Raw genomic sequence first — 20,817 nt, 5'->3', positions numbered from 1 at the left:
CCACCATGAGACCAGACAAGAGACCCACGACGTGGCCATCAATGGACCCAAAGGGCCGCACTTATTTGGGACCTTATTTGTGTCTCTTTTGATGATATAGACATTTTTTTTTTGTTTTGTCCTTATCTCACTATATGGATGTGTTAGAGCAAACACCAATCAAAACATGAAAATAAACAAAAACAAAGCAAGACGACACAGAGATTTAATGTGGTTCACACACCAGTATGGTATGCTACGTCCATAGACGAAGGCACAGCTGTTTCACTATGTAAATCGCAGAAAGTTACAATGGAGAACCCTCAAAAACACTCAACAGTGCTGCTGCTCTCTCCCTGAAACCCTAAAACGAAAAACCCCAAATCTCACTACTTTACAATAAAGCGGGTAAATAATATAAATACTCCTCCATCGGATTGGGTTGTATCGTACCATTTGGGTCGCCACCAAAAATATCGGAGCGGATCATTCTTCTAGACGGGTCCAAGAATTCAAGACATACATAACAGAATGTTTCAAGACTTCACCCTTTAAAACTCTTATTGAAAGTGGTTTTACTTCTTACATCCACTTAGGTCACCCTATAGTGTGTATCATAGTTAATATAACCTCACATTTCATAAGCATTTAGTTGATTGAGAATTCTAAGACCGATCCTTCTTTCATTGTGGTGAGTAGTATTTTATCATTTAGCCAGAATGAGCAAACAATAATTTTACATAACAAGTCATTTGATGATTTCATTTTAACCTTTGAACCTAATTTTGGGGACTTCCTCTCACATAAGTTGGATATCTATCGCATGATTAATGTCACGAACCTTTAGCTCATTCCTTGGATGAAACACATATACATAACCTTGGACATTCCTCTCCCAACTTTATATAACCAATAACAATGGTATCATTTATGTATCCCCTCACAGTTTTATGTCTAGGAATGTATATTGCTTCTACAACACTAACAACAACAACAAACTCAGCTTTATCCCAACTTAATGGGATTGATTACATGGATTCGAACAAATAAAATAGGGAAAATTGAGGCTTATAAAAATTAAGGCCTACAAAAAAAATAAGATGAGAAATGAAAAATGAAAAATGTCAAATGAAAGATGAAGGCTCCTTTTGGTTGCAAGGGGAATAGAAGGGAAGGTAAGTGAAATTTTCATATTTAAAAAAGAAACTTTTGTAATCATTACCCCATGTGATAATATTACTAATTCCAAATCATTCTATATTTGGTTATTAAATTCCACTTTACTTTGCATCTAATTCTCTTTAGTTTAAAATGTAAAATAAAAATTACATGTAAAACGTATCATTACTAAATATGGCAAGATATTTAAGTAATTTACACAATCACATGGGGTAATAATTACAAAAGCTTCTTTTTTAAATTTAAAAATTTTCCCTTCCTTTCCTTTTAATTCCCCTTGCAATCTAACGGAGCCGAAAGATGAAAGTACAAGAAAGAAACATAACCCAGCAAATCAGGAGAATCTCAACTAAATGAGGTCTACTATATGGATCTTTGCCCTCCAATAGACCCTCCAATGAAAGAATTTATATTGCTTCTCTTTCCATTATATTGTATCTAACCTTCGCGATAGCATCCTACTTATCATAGATTGGTTTAATGGGTTTTCATGAAATCGTTCTACCATCAAATATGTGTATACTTCCCTTAGTAGTCAAAATTTATTTTTTTGTCAAAAAACATATAACTAATTTCTGTAATCGAATCTAAGCTCATCTTTTAGATTCTATTCTATAGCCTTCTAAGCAGAGATTTAAATTAGTACACTTAAATTCATGCATCTCTTTGAACAAAGACAACATGCAATAATTTGCATTCCTAAAAATACTTCCACAACTTTGGGTTTTACCAAATCATATATTTTCATCATTTCAGAGAATAAAAACCCTGACACTTCAATAGAATCTTCTCTCATGATAATAAAAGAATATTTTTTTATTGCATATTGATAAAAGTATATCTCAAAACATATACCATGACTACTAATGATCATCAACCTTGTGTCCTGCACAAAGAATCAGTACAAAACTGGGCCTTAAATATAATCCAATACCATAGTCCATATTGACCCAAAACTAAAATAGGATTACTACACTTATCCCATAGTTGGGCTGATGCTTTCCATAAGGTCCATACATAAAGTGGTTTGGCCCATTCAGAACTCCCAATTAAATTGAGTAATAGTTAAATAGAATCAATTAAAGCCCAACAACTTGAAAAGTTGTACGATTTAGAACTTCTATAGGAATAATGTAAGACTTATCTTATGGCAAATAATTCTTTAAATAATGTTATACTTGGAGAGTCGATATTTGGATCACGATCATGTACGTTAATGGTAAAAGCAATAACAAAACCGAGGCATGCCAATAGGTCACTCTCCTTAAGATTGTATTTGCCCCTATAGGTGCAAATCGGGTTTACTTGCAAACCAATCTCCCAAGATATAACCCAAGAGTCTTTGCACATGACTTGAGGGCCACAATGGTAGACTAGGTAGTGCTCAATACTCAATTTAAACTCACAAAAGTTAGACAAGAGAGAGAGAGAGAGAGAGAGTTTGGAGCAAATAAACTATATAAATGCTTGGGAGCAAAAACAAAAATCAGCCAACTCATGGGGGGATCACTCTTAGTGACACCCCCCCCCCCCTCAAGGCACCCTTCCAAAAAAACTGAAGAGACTATTTTTGAAGTCAAATTTGAAATGTTAAAGGGCACAACCTTTTAAAATAAACTTGAGTCCTAAAGAGACACATTTAGAAATACGGTGCCTAATTTTTTTGAAATTCTTTTTTTTTAAGGGAAAGAGTTTTTTGTGGGGGAGCATGGCCCCTATGCGTACATAAGGGCCAATGGAAGCGTACACAATGACATCATGTAGCCGACCATTACTGCCATTCATGGGGCGAGGCAATCATTTCACCCCCTCAGTGTTTGGGCGTAGGGCACATAGTCGCCCACAAAGAACTTTCTCCCTTTTTAAATTAACCATTAAAATTTAAAACTACAAAGGGTCCAAGTGTCCAACTAATATGGCTATAACTTAATAGTCATGAATCAAAACAAAAGTCACAACTTTTAATGGAAAAAACACTTTCTGAAATTAGAACCTATTATAAAAGATGTGACCAATGGTAAATGAGTGAATGGCGCAGTAGCACTGTCTCATGACTAAATATTAGGGGTGTAAATGAATAGCTGAAATCCGTTTCTGTATTCGTGTTGGTATCCATTTAGCACTATCTGAATCCGTCCGAAAGCTAAACGGATGCGGATACGGATAGGCTATAGCTATCCGAAAAGCTATATTTATATGTAAACGGATAAAATATCCGATCCGTATCCGTGTCTGTATCCGAATCCGTTTAGCACTATCCAAATCCGTCCAATAGCTAACAGGATGCGGATGCGGATGCGGATGCGGATATAGCACTATCTGAGCCGAATCCAATCCGTTTACAGCCCTACTAAATATATGCCAAAACTTTTTTTTGGGTAAGAATATATGCCACAATCGATCTCCTCACTTTTTTTCCAAATACACTTAAACCAAGAGAGTTTAAAAACAATACTTCTTTCCTTCCAAAGACAATTAAAAAAAAGTGTCTATATCATTACATTTTAAATAGCCACAAAATGCCACCATTTCTTTTTGTTCTTTATCAAGGTTAATTGTGAAGCATAATTGGAAAACAAGATATTTCAACTCGACTTAACTTCTAAAAAATGCTGACTCAGTCGAGTCACTTCGAGTCAAAACGAGTCATGTTATTTTACAATTAATAGTTCCTACCCCATTTTTCCTCGTTTCACAGTTTACTTTTTTATTTTTAATTAGTTCCTGCCACCACTGATCACTTGTTGTTTTCTTTCCTGTTGATGCTCTAAAATGTGTTCTCATTGGGTCTCGTGCTAGTGCAAGGGCTACATGACCAAGCAACGATCTCTTGCTTATATAATAATATGGAAGGTAATGGTTTTTTTGTTGTTTTGAATGGTTACACAGTCAGGAAGAGAGGACACCAAGTCGGCATCGGAAACGATCGAAAAGCAAGATGAGAAGATTGGGAGGCGATGAGATCAAAGGCATGGTTTCCTTGCAAATCTTCAAAAACCTAGCACCTCTCTCTCTCTCTGAAATTTCCAATCATGGAATTTGAAAACTCTTGTCTAAATCTCTTGGTTTTAGAAACGATGAAGCTTCAAAAGTAAAGTGTAATAGCTCCGGCGACTGAGAAAACAACACGAGCCTTGAAGATCTACTTTGGTCTTTCCTGCTAAGCACATCATTGGACTTTGAAGAAATTTATAATTAATCTTAGAACTTGATTAGACTTAGAGATGATGACCTTGGATTGTTGTAATGGACATATTCATGGAGGTAGAAATGGAGAAACAAAGGAGGAAGAAAGGATAGCTGGAGCATAGGTAATAATGGAAGAACCAAAGGGGAAGATAAAGGACTCAACTCGGTGATCTATTTTTAACTTGGACAAAATTACCGATTCAACGGAAATCAGACGGACCAAGACCAATTCTAGTCATTTTTTAAGCCTGATGAGTCTCTATGACTCTTGACAAGGTTTTTTGATTTTTTGACTCGACTCGCCTGAGTCAAAACCTGGTTTTCCAACTATGGTGTGAAGTGGAAATAGAAAAAGAATCAAAACTAAAATTCATATCTTTCATTCTTACTATTCAACACGAAAACCACATACCCACATATATGTTATGTGTTTAATAAAAGGGAGAAACACTCTCCTTAAACAGGTTTGTCATTTGGTAATCAGGATTGCAAATAATCAAGTAATTTTATAATTTTAAGAAATTGTTGGTGTTGCGTCAAGAAATCGTCGAGCGGTCCTGCGAGTGCTGTCACCTGCAAGTGGACCAAGGGGTCAACAGAGAGAACCAGTGTGGTTCCGGCCTAGGGCTCTCCGATACCAAAGTTAGATCTCCTGAGCAAATAGATGAATAGTGATTATTCAATATGAGTTTAGCTGTCCCCCAATGGGGTTGTGTACCTTGCCTTTTATAGTAGTGTATGGCGGTGTGGAGAGTCCCAGTTTGATGGCGATTGTGCCGTTGAGTGGATAGAGGCCCTGGGTAATGGGCCTCTATCCTGATTGGCCATCTCCCCGCGGGAGGGAGTGTCCTGGTGGTATCAAGATCCTTGGTGGATAGATACCCGCGTGTGGTGATAACGTCATTGGTGCTTGAATCCGTCTGGGTGATGTGACTTCTAAGCGGTGGCCTAGAGTCCTGGTGGTGACATGAGTCTATACTGACACGATTGGGTCATAGACGAGTAGCCCTGGTGTCCGTGTACATCACGTCTGCGTCCACGATGCCGGGCCTGGGTGAGAGGCCGCGCCTGGGTGTGGTTGCGCCTAGGTGAGGCCACGCCTGAGTGCAGGCTGCTCCTGGGTGCAGGCCGCTCCTGGGTGCTGGCCGCGCTCGGGTGGGACCCCCGGTTGGTTCTCCTTGGTTTTGGAGCGGGTCGCTCGGTGACACGTGGCAGCCGCTGATTGGTCCGGTGAATCTTGGATGTATCATTTGGAAATGTTCATCTAAAGCATACATGCAAGAGGAGTAAAATACTTATTTGGATCATAGACAAATTGCAGTTGATAATGTCAAACTCAAACACCATACACGACATCAAAAACTTGAAAACATATGAAGAAACTTAAGGAATCGAAGGCGCTGAATCGTGCCACCTGTCACTCTCTTTAAAACTATAGACATCCCCCTATGGTGCAAAACCAGATTCTTACGAATTAGATTTTAAGATAAGACAGTTTTGCAGACCATCCAATAGTCGTTGCGCTTACATACTGGGCCACGTTAAAACACATTCAGGTTGTGCTCAATCAATAATAAAAGGAAACTTCTAGGAATGTACACAAAACTCCTTGAAATAAAGTAAACTCAATCAAAGAGTAAGGAAGAGAGCAAAAGAGCATTTCTAGATTCTTCTCAATAGTCATTTTCATTATTGATAAATAGAGGGAAAGTGTCCCCTGGACACTCTCATTCAGAACACCCCAAAAGAGCTGATTGCAGCATTAATATTTTAATACTTGACCATTGGTAGTCGACCGGCTTCTCCTAATGGTCATATGACTGAGAAATGATGCTCTTGGGAAACATCGAACGACACATGCTGATCTACTAAGCGGTCGACCGCCTACCCAGGCCAATTGACCAAGAGATGAAAACCATGCATGAAAATGTGCACACACTTTTGGGGAATGAAACTAAACAAAAGAGGAGGTCTTTTAAATTTAAAATTCATTTTGAAAACTTTAAAATACAACAAGATTTAATGACATTCTCTTCACAACCTATCCCTAATGAATCATATATTAATGGTGTAATGTGGCTTTTCGTTACCATGAATCAAGAGTCAAAATTTGTCTTCAACTTTATTATTATTAGGGGGAGGTTAAATAGGGGGGATTTGTCTTTTTTGGTCCCTTCTTATGAGAAGGGGGGACAAGATTTTGCAACTATGCACAAAATCTTTTGCCTTTCTTATTATTATTTTTTTTGATGAAAATAAAACAATTGAAACAAAGAAAAAGTACAACCTAATTGCTTTGCGCATAGATCGCAAGGTTGCAAACTATTTCTAAGCATAGTTGGTTTTTAAAAATAGTAAAAGTTATGTCTGTAGTTCGATTACTGATACCTAAAATTTGAATTGCAAATACACAAAGTGAGTTTCCTACCCAAATTACCTCCTTAGTAGACTAGACTTTCCTCTAAAGGAGTCAAGTGTGGCCTCCCAAAACAGCCAAAAATTGTATCATAAATACATGCGATAGAGGGGGTTTCTTTTATTTTATTATAAAAAAAAGAAGCAATTTTATGGTCAATAACTTAAGCAACATTGGACATTGGTGCTGCAGGATAGATAGTTAGTTCTATTGCATAGCAGTTCAAATGGTGCTGAAATTTTATGGATAGGTAGATCCCAAGGTTTTTTGCTTATATTCAAGCTTCAGACTACTTGGAGTTGACCGATCTAGATGGTGCCTAGGACTACCAAAGGATGCATGGATAGATATGGAAGGATAAATGATTGGATTTCAGTAGTAAGATTTTAATGGAAGATGAACGCCACCCGATCGCGTAGTGTGGCGTGTACCTGCGCCCAGACACAGCCATGCGCGAAATGGCCGGCGTCCAGGGGGTGCGTCGATCATTTTGCGTGTGTGTCTAGGTGCAGGTACACTCCCCGCTACGTGACCGGGTGGCATTGTTTATTCCATTAATATAAGAGGAAGGTTTTTGTGCATGACCGTTTTTCTCCATTGGACGACGATGCGTCAGAAGGGGGAGAGGTTTAGCTATTTCGACCGAGCATTTATGCCCATTCAATGCCATGAAGCTGTTTGCACAACTTTGCACAAAAAACTTTCGCCTTAAATTATATAGTAAAAATATCATATGGGGGGAATTTTCGTACGATTGTGCTTTCAACCGTTGGATGAGTATGATCATATATAATACATGGTCCCTCATCCCCATCCAATGATTGCAGACACGATTGTGGTTGGCAAAGACATTGCATGCATGCAATTATCTCAAATCAGCCTTTCTCCAATCCATTCTTGGAAGATATGGAAATTAGGCCTAGTCGTGCATGAAACCTTTTGCCAAATCATCTTTGGAGGAAAAAAAATTTATTTTTCTATCATTTTACATGGAACAAACGGAGGTTTAACGTTGTAATGTTCTTCCCACCCTCTGATACGTTTGGAGGAGTAAGGGGTTCACTTCCCGCCTTGCTGTGTCTACACAACACAGTCTTGCTGGGCAGCTCGGCAGTAGAGGATTCAAATTGGGGAGTTAGCTACCTCACGTGTTTTTACCCAAAAAAAAAAAAAAAAAAAAAAACTGGCTCACGTGCATGACCCAACTATGGTTGAAAAAAAAAAATGTCAAATCTTGAGGATACATGCGTAAATAAATAGTAACATTAAGTAGTTTTAGTCTTTTTACAAAAGAGCCGTGCACACTTTTCAAAATTAGTTCGTCAAAACTCCAAACCTCTATTCGGAATTAGGATTAAAAGATCCCATCCCACACAATGGCACAGGCGTACAGCTACAAGGCTACAATGGCATCCTTTGGACTCCTCTCCTTACTCAGCTTCGCGGTGTGAACGAAGAAACAGAAGCAGAAGAAGAAGAAGCAGAAGGCGTTACTCGTCAGACGAGGAAGGTGGGAAATGGAGAGCAGCGAAGAGGACGACGACTTCCCAGCTCATGAGTGGATCACTCCACAATCGAAGATCGACGCCATTTATCAATCCAACACTGAAAAGGTTCTTTTTCCCCCCCCCCCCCCAAATTCTATTGAACTGGTTTGAACACACTTATCTTCGAGCTAAATCTCTGAAGGAATTCCCTTTTCCAGTATGGATCCTATCTAGTTCAAGCTGAATCGGTGGAGAGATGATACTTTGACAACATTATTTTTAATATGTTTTCTCTGAGTTGTTCCTGTAGGGTTTTGTCGGTTTCAAGTTCAATCTGTGGAATCTCGTCGTCTTATATGGTTTTTGCTTGTCACTTAGGCAGCATTGTAGGCGTGGTTCTTTAGATTTACTTATATGCTGATGTATATTTTACCATGAATGTCAATTCAAATGTGTACTTCAGGAGAATTTACTTAAGATAAGATTTTTCATGGAAGAATGTGATGAACTTCTGTTTCCTTAAATGGGTTTGCTGCTTTATTTCAGTTTTGTGTTTGAAGTGCATATTTTATTCTGGAGGTGAAAGGTTTTCTATTCTACAAAATGGCGAATTTTCTACTCTGCACACTTATTTGTGCCACATGAAGAGTGACGTGGCAATTTCAACAGTGGGATATCTAGGAAATTCATGGATTGTCCGCCTGTCAAATTTTGGAATAAAATTCAATTGTGTACCATGTCATGTATGGCCATGCATCCTTGTATTTTTGAGCCGTTCACATATTGTTATACACCCTCTTATATTTTTCAAAAGCTCTGTTGCCACTTGGCCAACTCCATTTGGGCTGAAACTTGACCCGTGAGCAGGGGATTTGTGATCTACCTATCCACAAAATTTCAGCTGCATCTAACCTGCCACGTGGCAGGAAACATATATGCAAAGTAGAGATCCCTTGCCCTAGTACTGTCACCTGAAGGATCTTTATCCCCTCAATTTGCCTACCCCTCAATTTCCTCAATTCCATCTAATAGGAGGGCAGAAATGACCACCATATCCCCTGCCCGAACACACTACCCGGGGTGGGGCTCTCCTCACTCTATTAGAGGGAATTGCGGAAATTGACGGGCAGGCAAATTGAGGTGATATTTTTCCGTCACCTGAATGCACAACATGTTGAGGAACAAATATAATATGTGTCGGTTCTTGCAGAAGTTTGGATTTATGCTTTTAAGAATCTAAGTACATTTCTGGAAATTGCATTCAGATACCATTTGGCTTTTGGTTCTCTGTTTTGTTTTGAAACAATTGTATAATGTTCAGATCCATCTTATTTCAATTTATACAAGGTTTTGACCTGAATTTATTTATTTGGTAATCATTAACTGCATTTCATAACTGATCCTTCTCATATTTTAGAATGATAGCTAATTAGCTAGAGTCTTAAAATTATAAGTATCCATGTTTATGCAGGGGATCAGAAAAATATGCTGTGAACTCTTGGACCTAAAGGATGCGGTGGACAATTTATGTGGCAATATGCAATCGAAGTATTCAGCTTTCCTCAGGTAATAATTGTTGTAGTTTTCTCTTCACCATTAATCACCTACAAATTTCATGTGGTTATTTATCAAGAAAAAAAATCTTCGTGGTTTTACTGTTAAGCCTGGGACAGTTTTGGTGCATCAATGGAGCACAACTCAACCCAATAGAGCCTTATCTGACCTACTTGGGTTTGGCTACATGAGTCATGTTCTACCATTCAACTCTATTTGGGCCTATATCTTCTGTTAATTCATAAGCATTCATATTTTTCCTTGCTCAATACATTTTTGGGTTGTTTATGATTAGAAAAAAAAAAAGGGGGGGGGGGTTAGACTAGGATTGATGTTTGAAAAATATAGAAGAAAATTAAGTTCATGTGATAGTGTTCGTGTTAAGAATGAGTTTTGCCTATGCAGAAGGTCAGTGACCCTAAGGGTGTCACTTCTTCCACCTTAAAATTTTCAGTAGCGAATGGTATTGATATATAATTTAAATTGTATAAGGGAAGGACAAGAAGAGTTAATCCAGAAGTCTACCCCCACCCAGGCTGGGTTTTTGAAAGTTATATATGTTTGACATGGGGTACTTGTACAGTTGGAAGAGGCCTTGTAACATAAATTAGCATCGGTTCCAACATCCCTTCCACCCATAAAAAGAGAAAAAAAAAAATTTTGAGAACTGAATAACCTATATAACCCATAAGGTTATAGACTTTTGTAATTAATAAACAGAGGAGTTTATATTGCTGTTTAGAAGGAAATAATGTGGGGCCTATGTTGCTTAGGAGAGGGTAAAGGAAATCTATAGGGTTGGAGGGAGAAAATTATGGAAACCTAAGAAAAAGAAATTTGAATTAGGAGAAACCTGAAGTAGAGCAATTATCAGCCACAGTAGACCCAAGGTTCGAGGTCTCGGTTTCGAGCCTGGTTTCGGTCAGGCTCGAAACCGAGTTGATGTGTGAGTGTGTGTGTGTGTATATATATATATATATATATATATATATATATATATATATATAGATGTTTCGTTTTGCTTTTATAAGAGAGGGAAACATTGAGAGGGTGATGGAGGACTGGAAAGCGATCGCCCGCAGGAAAAAGGGTGAACTTGAAGAAGAAAGATAACTAATGTTACACAGAAGATTACTTACAGGAATATATATATATATATATATATATATATATATATAGAGAGAGAGAGAGAGAGAGAGAGAGAGAGAGAGATGTTTCGTTTTGCTTTTGTAAGAGAGGGAAACATTGAGAGGGTGATGGAGGAATGGAAAGCGATCGCCCGCAGGAAAAAGGGTGAACTTGAAGAAGAAAGATAACTAATGTTACCTTTCTTCTTCAAGTTCACCCTTTTTCCTGCGGGCGATCGCTTTCCATTCCTCCATCACCCTCTCAATGTTTCCCTCTCTTACAAAAGCAAAACGAAACATCTCTCTCTCTCTCTCTCACAGATGATTGCTTACAGGAAAAACATAATTTCTAATGGATGTGTGTCTATATGTTGAGTTTTTAGTGTATAATGTTATTTGATACCAAATTGGTGCAAGATGGGTCAAATTAGTTCTTATCTATATGAATCCTATAGAGAAGAAAGCACTACCATCTCTTGGAGGCAGATTTAATTTGATTAGGAGCAGTATAGTAATCCTCTGATCATTTCTGCTCAGTTGTCCATTTGTAGTTTTTTCTACTTTTTTTGTAGAGAATATGAGGTCAGAATGAGGAATTTTATACATTTTGGTTGGATTAGTTTGAGGTCAGGGAGTCTTATTCCGTTTTTTTATTTATTTTATTTTATCTATCTATTTTGTGTTTTGCTTTCATCTCCTTCAATAGGTTTTTGGTGAGCTTTATATTTTAGTCAACTTCTATTCCAAGTTACCTCGCATCTCTAATATGCTTTAGTGCTTTCAAGCAATAATGTGATATGGATGTAGTGCCATGTAGTTGCTTTGGGTTTGCATCCTCTTCTAGCACTTCCTCCTGATTTTGAATTCAAAAAAATCATGTAAAGGCATCTATGGGAGTATATTAGTAAAATACAAGATCCTCATGTATTTAAAGACCTATCCAAGATTTTTTTTTTTGGAACTCCATTTTGAGGTCATTACCAAGCATTAGCCAGAGAAAATATTACTGGAGCAGGAGCTTTAACACTGTTGTTTTATATCTCTTATTTTCTGCTGAGGATATGCTGCGAAAAGGTGTTTCTTGCTTCAGGCTCTGCAAATTTGATGTGTCCAATTTCTTTTGTTGCTTATTTACTTTTAAAGATCCAAATTCCATTTTCTTTTACCAAGAGCTTATCTTCATTGCCATAGATTGAGAGGAATCTCTACTCAGACAGACTATTTTTGCCATGTGGAAAACTAGTTTGGTTGAACCCATTGTCAAATATTTGGGCACCCTTGGACTACCCACATGTCATGGGCAATCTTAACCATGTAGCATCTACTTTATTTCTTTCTATTTCAGCCATTGGACAAACTGTGTATTGGGTCCCCCTTTCTTTTTGGAGTAAAATTTGACTCGTCGTTTGTGTCATGGGTAATGCTTTTGGGTTGAAATTTACCTAATAAACAGAGGCTGATGCCACCAACATGCCCACAAAGTTTGAGTACCAGTCAATCTGCTACTTGGCATATAAAGATGTCCAGAGGTGTATACATGTATAGATTCTTTTTTATGTGTGCCTATGTACAAAACTGTTTCTGTTAGTTTTTAAAAGTATCTTCACTAATATACAACCATTTACAGGATATCAGAAGAGGTTGTTGAAATGGAGCAAGAACTGATTGACCTACAAAAGCATATATCTGCTCAAGGTATTCTTGTGCAGGATTTGATGAGTGGTGTTTGCCGTGAATTGGAAGAATGGAGCCAATCTAACCAGGATATGAATGAATCAGAACAAGACCAGAAAGTCTTAGAAGTTCAGGATTCCTTGCCTAATGAAATGGAGGATCAGAAGCAGACTTTTTTGGAGAATCTTGACATTCTCATGGCTGAACATAAACTGGAAGAATCTGTAGAAGCTCTAGTGTCAGAAGAAAGAAGCTGCCCAGAGCTCAATGGTGCCGGGGATGCTTCATCTAACAAAACTTCTTCATATAAGTCTGCTTTTCTGAAAAGGAAGGCAATGCTTGAGGATCAGCTTATAGAGATTACTGAACAACCATCAGCTAGTGTTGTTGAACTGAAGAAAGCTTTTTCTGGTTTGTTAAAATTGGGGAAAGGTCCTTTGGCGCATCAGCTATTTTTGAAAGCCTTTGGGTCTCGCCTTCTAAAGAACATTGAGGCTTTTCTGCCTTCTTGTTCCATCTACCCTGAAACATGCTCTGCAACATTGTCTAAACTTGTGTTTTCTGCAATCTCACTGACCACAAAAGAATCTGGCTTAATATTTGGTGATGATCCTTTATATACCAATAGAGTTGTGCAATGGGCAGAGTGGGAACTTGAGTCTTTTGTGCGATTGGTGAAGGAAAATGCTCCCTCATCTGAAACAACTTCTGCTCTCCGTGCTGCAAGCATTTGTGTTCAGGCTAGTCTAAGTTACTGCTCAATGTTGGAGTCTCAAGGATTGAAACTTTCTAAGCTGTTATTAGTGCTTTTGCGCCCATACGTTGAAGAGGTCTTTGAGATGAATTTCAGACGAGCTAGAAGAATGGTTCTTGATTTGGTGGGAAATGATGAAACATTTCCGTTGTCACCTCAATTTGCATCTCCGTTATCTGCTGTCGCATCGTCTTCAAATAATTTGCTTACTGAAAGTGGAATGAGATTGATGTTCATAGTAAATGTGAGTTCACCTATTTTCTTTGTTGAAGACATATCTTGTAAGCAATGAAACATCCAAATTTTGTATCCTTCTGCTATGTTATATTCATTATTATTGCTGAAATTTTCATCCTGCTAAAATTTGGTAGGAACATTGAGAAAATGACAATTAGTTGAAGTGCATTTATTAAATATTTATAGGTGTTCCTGTTTGTTGTGGTATACTTGTGAATGTATCACAATGTGGAATATGTTTCAACTTTAAAGATAGCACATACATCACATTAACCCATGATTATTTCTTCATTAAGCAGTTAAGCACAATCATACTCTGGCATCCTTATCTCCATAAAAATTTAGTCTTGATTCAGCAGTTCAAATTCTATAATTCTATATTGAAATCTGACGTGATGACTTGCAGCCAAAAATGTATCGCAATAATTTTTACATGGATTGTGCATTTTCTTTCACAGGATATTGTGGAACAGCTAACACTGCCAGTTATTTCGCATTTTGGAGTAACTGTTTTAACCAGAATCTCTCAGCTATTTGATAAATATGTGGATGCTCTGATTAAAGCCCTACCAGGTCCCTCTGAAGATGAACATCTCATGGAACAGAGAGAGGTGATTCACTTCAGGGCTGAAACAGATGCTGAACAGCTAACACTTTTGGGAACTGCATTTACTGTTGCTGATGAACTGTTACCAATGGCTGTATCGAGGATTTGGAGCACACCCAATGAAAACAATGAAACTGGAAGTGGGTCCGCTGAAAACATAGTGCTTTCTGTGAGTAATACGATAGAATTTAAGGATTGGAGGCGCCATCTCCAGCACTCACTGGATAAGCTCAGAGATCATTTCTGCCGACAATATGTTTTGAACTTCATCTATTCAAGAGAAGGGAACACAAGGTTAGATGCACGGATATACTTAGATGGTAAAGGAGAGGATTTGTTCTGGGACTCTGATGCACTGCCTACCCTGCCATTCCAGGTGATGTATTTTCTCTATTCAACCTTTCAAATTTTCAAGTGAGGTCAATGTGTAGTTCCAAAAAAAAAAAAAAAAAGTGAGGTCAGACTGACTTGGAGGCAGATGCTTTTCCTGTTACCACTTACCACAAAATTTGTTTCTTTGGCTTTGTAAGGCTGTAACAAGGAAACTCCATTTCTTGTAAGTTTCCCTGTGTCAGCCAGCTTAATAGACATGATTCTTGACACATCCAAACAAAATTTAAAATACCAGTTTCGAACAATTATTTTCTTGAGGGAAATCATCGTTGATTCTCGAATATGGATTCAAAATTGTATCCCGTTCATGACAACATAAATTAAATGATGCATGAATGTATACCTTTTGGACACAGTTCTGTACCCTTCACCGTGGACTTGAGCAGATTCGCTTATCAACAACAACAACAACTTAGCCTTATCTCAACTAAATGGGGTCGGCTATATGAATCCCTCCAATCAGCTTTATTCGAGGTCATACTTGATACACGGCCTAAGCTATGCATGTCTTTCCTCACCACTTCTCCTATGGCCATTTTAAGTCTGCCTCTGGCTCTTTTAGTTCCTTCAACCTGAATCAAATCACTCCTCCGTACTGGAGCATTCAAAGGCCTCCGTTGAACATGGCCATGATACCTCAAACGACTTTCTCATAGTTTATCATGTATCAGAGGTACTCCCAAATCAGCTCTAATATGAAGCAGATTCTCTATTTCATTAAAAACATACATGCAGCATCATACAGCTGGCTTCCTTGATCGCCTTTTTGAGCATGTTCCCACGTGGTGATTGCTGTACAGGTTGAAGTGACAGAGATAATGACATTTTGTGCCATTACTTACTGCAGGCACTATTCGGAAAGCTGCAGCAGTTAGCAACTGTTGCTGGTGATGTATTACTAGGTAGAGAGAAGATACAGAAGATTTTGCTAGCCAGGGTGACAGAGACAGTTGTTATGTGGTTATCTGATGAGAAGGAGTTCTGGGATGTGTTCGAGGATGGTTCAGCTTCCCTCAAGCCACTTGGGTTGCAGCAGGTATATCATGTCTTAGAAATTCAAAATTATTATTTATGTTGTTGAAAATGCTTCCGTGGTTATCCAGGGAGCTTCTCTACAATGGTAACCTATTTTGAGCCACATGGGAAGTAGATTTTGCCAATCTATGCATTGGTAAAAAGGTGACCCTCTGTATTTGTCCCATCAAATTTGATTACACCTGTCAACCACATGGCTGCAATGTATTGAGCTCTTCCTTGAGTATTTTCAATCATTAGACCTCCTCCTCCTCCCCCCCCCCCCCTAAGAGGTTTAATGCACAACCATTTTTGAAGATTTTATTTTACCATGTTGTCTGACCTTATTTATTTTAGCTAAAACCAACTACGTCAGTGGAGAGTGATGTGGGCTAACTTGTTGCCGGTAATCATCCAAGGGGGTGGCCCTCCTGCTCTATTTGGCAATTCCATGGTTGTGCTGTTGAAGCACTTGTTACCATCAATTCAAAGTTATTAGTTGAATAGTCGGTTTTTCAATAAGATGGAATAGAATCTTCATATAACCCCACACCTCAACGTCGAAGTGTGAGAAGATTTTGTAGGCAAGAGAGAGATGTATTTTATACCTTTGAAATCCCCCTCTCCCTCCCCACTCCCTAAAAAAAACATAATGTACTGTTTGTGCCTTCTTTTGCTCATGCTTTTTTCATCTTACTTTGAAAAGAGAAACACTCTTTTATCTTTGCCTTTGGTAAGAAATAATAATATCTAGAAATCTGAAAGCATGAAAATTTATCCACATACTATTAGTCATTTTATGGTGTTTGAAAGGTTAGAATGTGGCCAGGCACGATGTAAATAGTAGCAGTTATTTTTCTGTTTTGCAATTATGAAAGGCTTTAGAGCAGTTTTTGGGGAACTCAACTAAGCTTTTCGCAACTAAATGGGATCAACTACAAAGACCATGTTTCACTATTTAACTGTATTAAACCCATGTTTGTTGTCAACCCAAAGCCGTTTGTATCTTTTCTCTATTTCTTCCCGAGTTACTTTAGTCTATCCTTGGTCATTGAACTTTAGTTTGTATCATATCAATCCTCCTTAATACTGCACCCAATGTGGTCTGAGTGCAAATGCCACACCACACCGAAATGATGCTCCTTAGCTTCTAAATTACCTCAAATTTTTCATTTTATTTTTCTTCATTCAGCTACTCTTTGTTTTTTTCTTTATTAACTCCCATCAATTCAGACAATGAATCCCACGATTCGAAGTGAATCACTGCTTGAAGGACTCATAGACCCCTGTTGAGTTGCTTTGTAATAGAATACTTTGAATCTATATCAATTTTACTCAGTGACAGAATCTGTTTGAATGTGATGATTCTTGTGATTCCTAGGATCACAACTGAGCTCCTAATATAGTTGATTTAGTTTAAATGTTTGATCATGTGAAAAACCATTTTTTGCATTTTTGTTGTTGTTGCGCTCTTCTTTAAAATCTCCCAACACTTGTTTAAGGGTTTAGAAACCCTCTTTACTTGGATTTTCTATGTGCAAGAATTTTGGATTTTAGAGTTCTTCACAACCCAAAGAGAACTGTATTCCGTATGAGTTTCCAAATCTTCATTACATAGTTTTGAGTTATTCCTGGTGCATTATATTAGGTGGATTATTGGTTATTTCTTGATTTCTGATATTTTCATGTAATTTTGTATGCTTTTCCTATTGTTTCGGAGAATTGTTATGAATCCTACAATTCATGATTCAAATCCTAAATCGATTCAATAAAGACCTTGTTGGGATTCTATAATCCAATATTCCAATCCAGTATTAGAAACTATGATTTGTTCATGAGTTGTTCCTTTGTTACCCAACATTTAGCTCTTTACAAAATTGCAGGTCTTATAGGCTATAGCTATCTCGTAGAATTTGCCTTTGAGCTTTAGTGGGATGTGCCTATCACTTAACACTCCAGAAGCACCTCTCCACTTCACCCTCCTTGCTCTAATTCAAAAGCAACATCTTCAGTTTCTCCTTTATTTATGATTGATCCTAACAACGAAAATTATCACGAGTATTTCTCTACTATCCATAGTTTTCAAGGCGTCCCTAGGCACCGCCTAGGCATCCAAGCTCTTTCTTGGATCAAAGGCGGCAGCATGCCTTGTTGACACTTCATGAGCTTACTTTGATTTTTTTATATTTTGTTTTTCGATGAATATACTTATATTATATCCTATACTTTGTTTATTATATATTGATGTTCTAATATTAGGTCATTAATATTATAATTATATCATATTGTATTGATATGGCTTCTATGTTTGCTTATAAGCATAATTATATAAAATTGTCATTACTATATTACATATAGTCATATACTGCATGCCTAGGCAAGTGCCTTGTCGCCTAGGCACCCCTCCAACTCCTAGTCACCATGATAACTATGCTACTATCTATCCTAAATACTTCTTGCACCCTCCATTTTTATTAAATTTACATTTTGACATATTCTGTGCCTTCTATTTTTTATGCATTTCTCAATTATTTTAAGTTGGCAATTAGCTCTCTTGTTCTAGAAACCAAAACTATGTTGTTCACAAAAAGCAAACACAATTTTTGGTGCATTATGTAGAAATTTTGTGGACAGAAGTTATTCCATTTCCTTCTCAAACTTCAAAATAGAAGATTCCCTTCACATATAGATACCCATCCAACAGTTTGGTCATAACTTTCTCGACTCTCACAAGATTTATAGGATTGGGGCTAGGGACTTTTTTTTTTTTTTTTTTTTTTTTTTGAGGAAGGGGGGGGGGGTGTTAGCTTGTAGGAGAAGTAACTGAATAATCAGTTTAATGGAAGCTAAAATCAGACCTAATGGGCATATCTGACCACCACTCTGTGGATGCAAACAGGGTTGTCCTTGAGACTCAAAGAGATCTTCTGTGCCTCAGAAGCATGCCAACTAATCTCTGTAAATATCTTCTTGTCCATGAGATCTAGCTTGCTGACTCTAATTGGATATCTCAGCTTCCTCCTTTCTTTCAGTTATGTCTTTGTTTTCTCTGAGCACACCGTAAATACATTGTAAGAGTGGTATTTTAGTGTGAATAAATGAAAGAACAGTTATTATCTTTTAGTGAGTATTAAAAAGAAAGGGGGAAAGTTTTCCTGTACCCAGGGTGAACTCTTCACCCATCGAAACACAATGGGCATTGGCTGAAGATATTTCTCTTCACCGTGTGTGAAGGGATACTCGGTCCTAAAAAAAGGGAAAAAGACTTCTGAAGGAACAACGTATGGAAATTTAGTAATCAAGGAAAAAGGAGAAAGATTTATTATACAAAGCATTGTAGAAGGGAATGCTGTAGGAGCAGAGTGGATGTAGGACTCAGAAATGTATATAATTCCGAAGTGCAAAAGATATTCTTTGTGCTGCTTATTTGGATTTGGGCCTGGATTTGTGCCCCAGAATGAAGTGTGATGTCTGCTTGCTTATGGTGGCGCTGTGGCTAGATGTGTTAATCCTTGGCTAGTTCAGTTGGCAATGTCGTGGCCTGTTGTTGCCTGGACTTGAGATCAAATCCCACTGTCCACTTTCACCTTGCATGATATGCACTGCCTCCCTATCTCTTGTGCTGCTACGCCTTGTACCACTCATTGAAATTGTAGATCAGATGTGTCAAATCATTATTATATAGTCATATTGCAGCTATGCAACATAACGTATGGTTTTAGTGATTCCTTTAATCTCTGATATTAGGACTTCCAGCAAGACCAAAAATATGAATTTTGTTGGGAATCACATGTTACATTAACTGATAGCTGCTATCGCTCTATATTGACTTCCTTTGCCTCATCTTCCTTGACCTCTAATAAAACTTTGTTTTTCTCAGTTAGTTCTTGATATGCACTTCATTGTTGAGATTGCTGTTCGTGGGGGTTACCCATCTCGACATGTGCATCAAATTGCATCAGCTATAATTGCTCGTGCAATAAGAACCTTCTCTGCAAGAGGTATAGATCCACAAAGGTATGTATTTCTTTCATTCTGCTCAAAATTTATTTTCTGGCCTCTGTTTTGCAAATTAAAACTGGTTTTGTTGCAGTGCTCTTCCTGAGGATGAGTGGTTTGTCGATACTGCAAAAGGGTCAATAAACAAGCTTCTGCAGGAGACTTCTGGATCTGAATCGTCAGAAAATAATGAAGAACATATTATTATACATGATGAAGAAATCTCTGATTCTGATGACACTATATCTTGCGCCTCAACTGTAGAATCATCTGAGTCGTTTGCTTCTGCAAATATGGATGAGACTGAAAGCCCAATGTACTTCACAGATCCCGATGCTTGAACATGATACAATTCAGCAAACCAGGCTATGGCACTGAAGCATGTTAAGTGGGACGGGAGTGAAAGCCCAATGTACTTCAGATCCTGAGGGTTGAACAAGATACAATTCAGCAAACCAGGGAATGGCATTTAAGCATGTTAAGTGGGAAATTGGCCAGTTCTTTCCAACCCTGAAGTTTACGCAGTGGGATTTTGGGTGGCTTTAGGGCTAACAATTGATTTAGAGTGATTCTAATTCAGTTAATGTTGTTTGTTTTCTACTTCCTGTGGTGTCTACCCAATACACAATGAACCTGTACAGTAGCTAAGTTTCATTTACAGCTGCCATAGGAAATATAGGTAAAAGTTTTGCTCTGCCAGCCAGCTTCATCTTTAGGTCTCACTGCTCTTCTCACTAATTTTTTAACTCTTGAGCTTTTTCTGGTTAGTTTTGGTTGGTCCTAGACATGGATCTGACTTGCAAAAGATCTTATATTGTTCCAAGTGTGATTTAATCACAATATCCATCAAGTAACCAGAAGTGAGGGAAGCCATTATTGGAAATGTAGAATTGCCCGACCCACCTGAGTCATCTTGACGACCTTTTTTTTTTCATTTAAAAAATTCCATACCGTTGTGGTGCACCATGGTTCGACTAGTTCATCCACAAAAATGATCACCTTTTCCCAACTTAGATAGAAGGGAAATGGTTGAATTCAATAGAGAAGTGTTCGCCTGTGGAGAAATTTCACACTTCGTAGGATTTGCTTCATTTCCTGAGCAGGTCCATTTCCCTAAATTCCTCTAATAGAGGTGGGCGAAAATGACTACCCTACTTTTGTCCTAACACACTATCCGGGTGGGGTCCACCCCCCTCTATTAGAAAAGC

At 37.9% G+C, this 20,817-nt stretch overlaps 1 protein-coding gene across 4 annotated transcripts; it reads left to right on the top strand.

Moving 5' to 3' along the window:
• The first annotated feature begins 8,145 nt into the window (after positions 1 to 8,145).
• Positions 8,146 to 20,306, top strand: LOC122640536 (exocyst complex component EXO84C). 4 transcript variants are annotated; one of them, XR_006329680.1, is made up of 9 exons: positions 8,146 to 8,376; positions 9,722 to 9,816; positions 12,559 to 13,603; positions 14,055 to 14,579; positions 15,444 to 15,632; positions 19,491 to 19,627; positions 19,704 to 19,936; positions 20,031 to 20,145; positions 20,280 to 20,306. XR_006329680.1 is itself a non-coding variant. In XM_043833761.1 (8 exons), the coding sequence occupies exons 1-8, from the start codon at positions 8,281 to 8,283 to the stop codon at positions 20,042 to 20,044; spliced, it is 2,334 nt and encodes a 777-aa protein (XP_043689696.1). In that variant the 5' UTR covers positions 8,146 to 8,280; the 3' UTR covers positions 20,045 to 20,306. The 4 variants fall into 4 exon arrangements, 2 of the variants coding, with proteins under 2 accessions (XP_043689696.1, XP_043689695.1); XR_006329679.1 differs by having other exon boundaries at positions 19,704 to 20,145; XM_043833761.1 differs by having other exon boundaries at positions 20,031 to 20,306.
• Positions 20,307 to 20,817: the final 511 nt, after the last annotated feature.

The sequence above is a fragment of the Telopea speciosissima genome, chromosome 9 (genome assembly GCF_018873765.1).
Source record: "Telopea speciosissima isolate NSW1024214 ecotype Mountain lineage chromosome 9, Tspe_v1, whole genome shotgun sequence".
Classification (NCBI taxonomy): Eukaryota; Viridiplantae; Streptophyta; class Magnoliopsida; order Proteales; family Proteaceae; genus Telopea; species Telopea speciosissima.
The sequence above is the reverse complement of the archived record's forward strand: the minus strand, read 5'-3'. Positions and strand labels throughout refer to the sequence as shown.

Coding starts and splice junctions, on each gene's coding strand:
- LOC122640536 (XM_043833761.1), top strand. CDS start 8,281: ATGGAGAGCAGCGAAGAGGACGACGACTTCCCAGCTCATGAGTGGATC. Junction 13,604..14,054: donor GATTGATGTTCATAGTAAAT/GTGAGTTCACCT, acceptor TTTCTTTCACAG/GATATTGTGGAACAGCTAAC. Junction 14,580..15,443: donor TGCCTACCCTGCCATTCCAG/GTGATGTATTTT, acceptor TACTTACTGCAG/GCACTATTCGGAAAGCTGCA.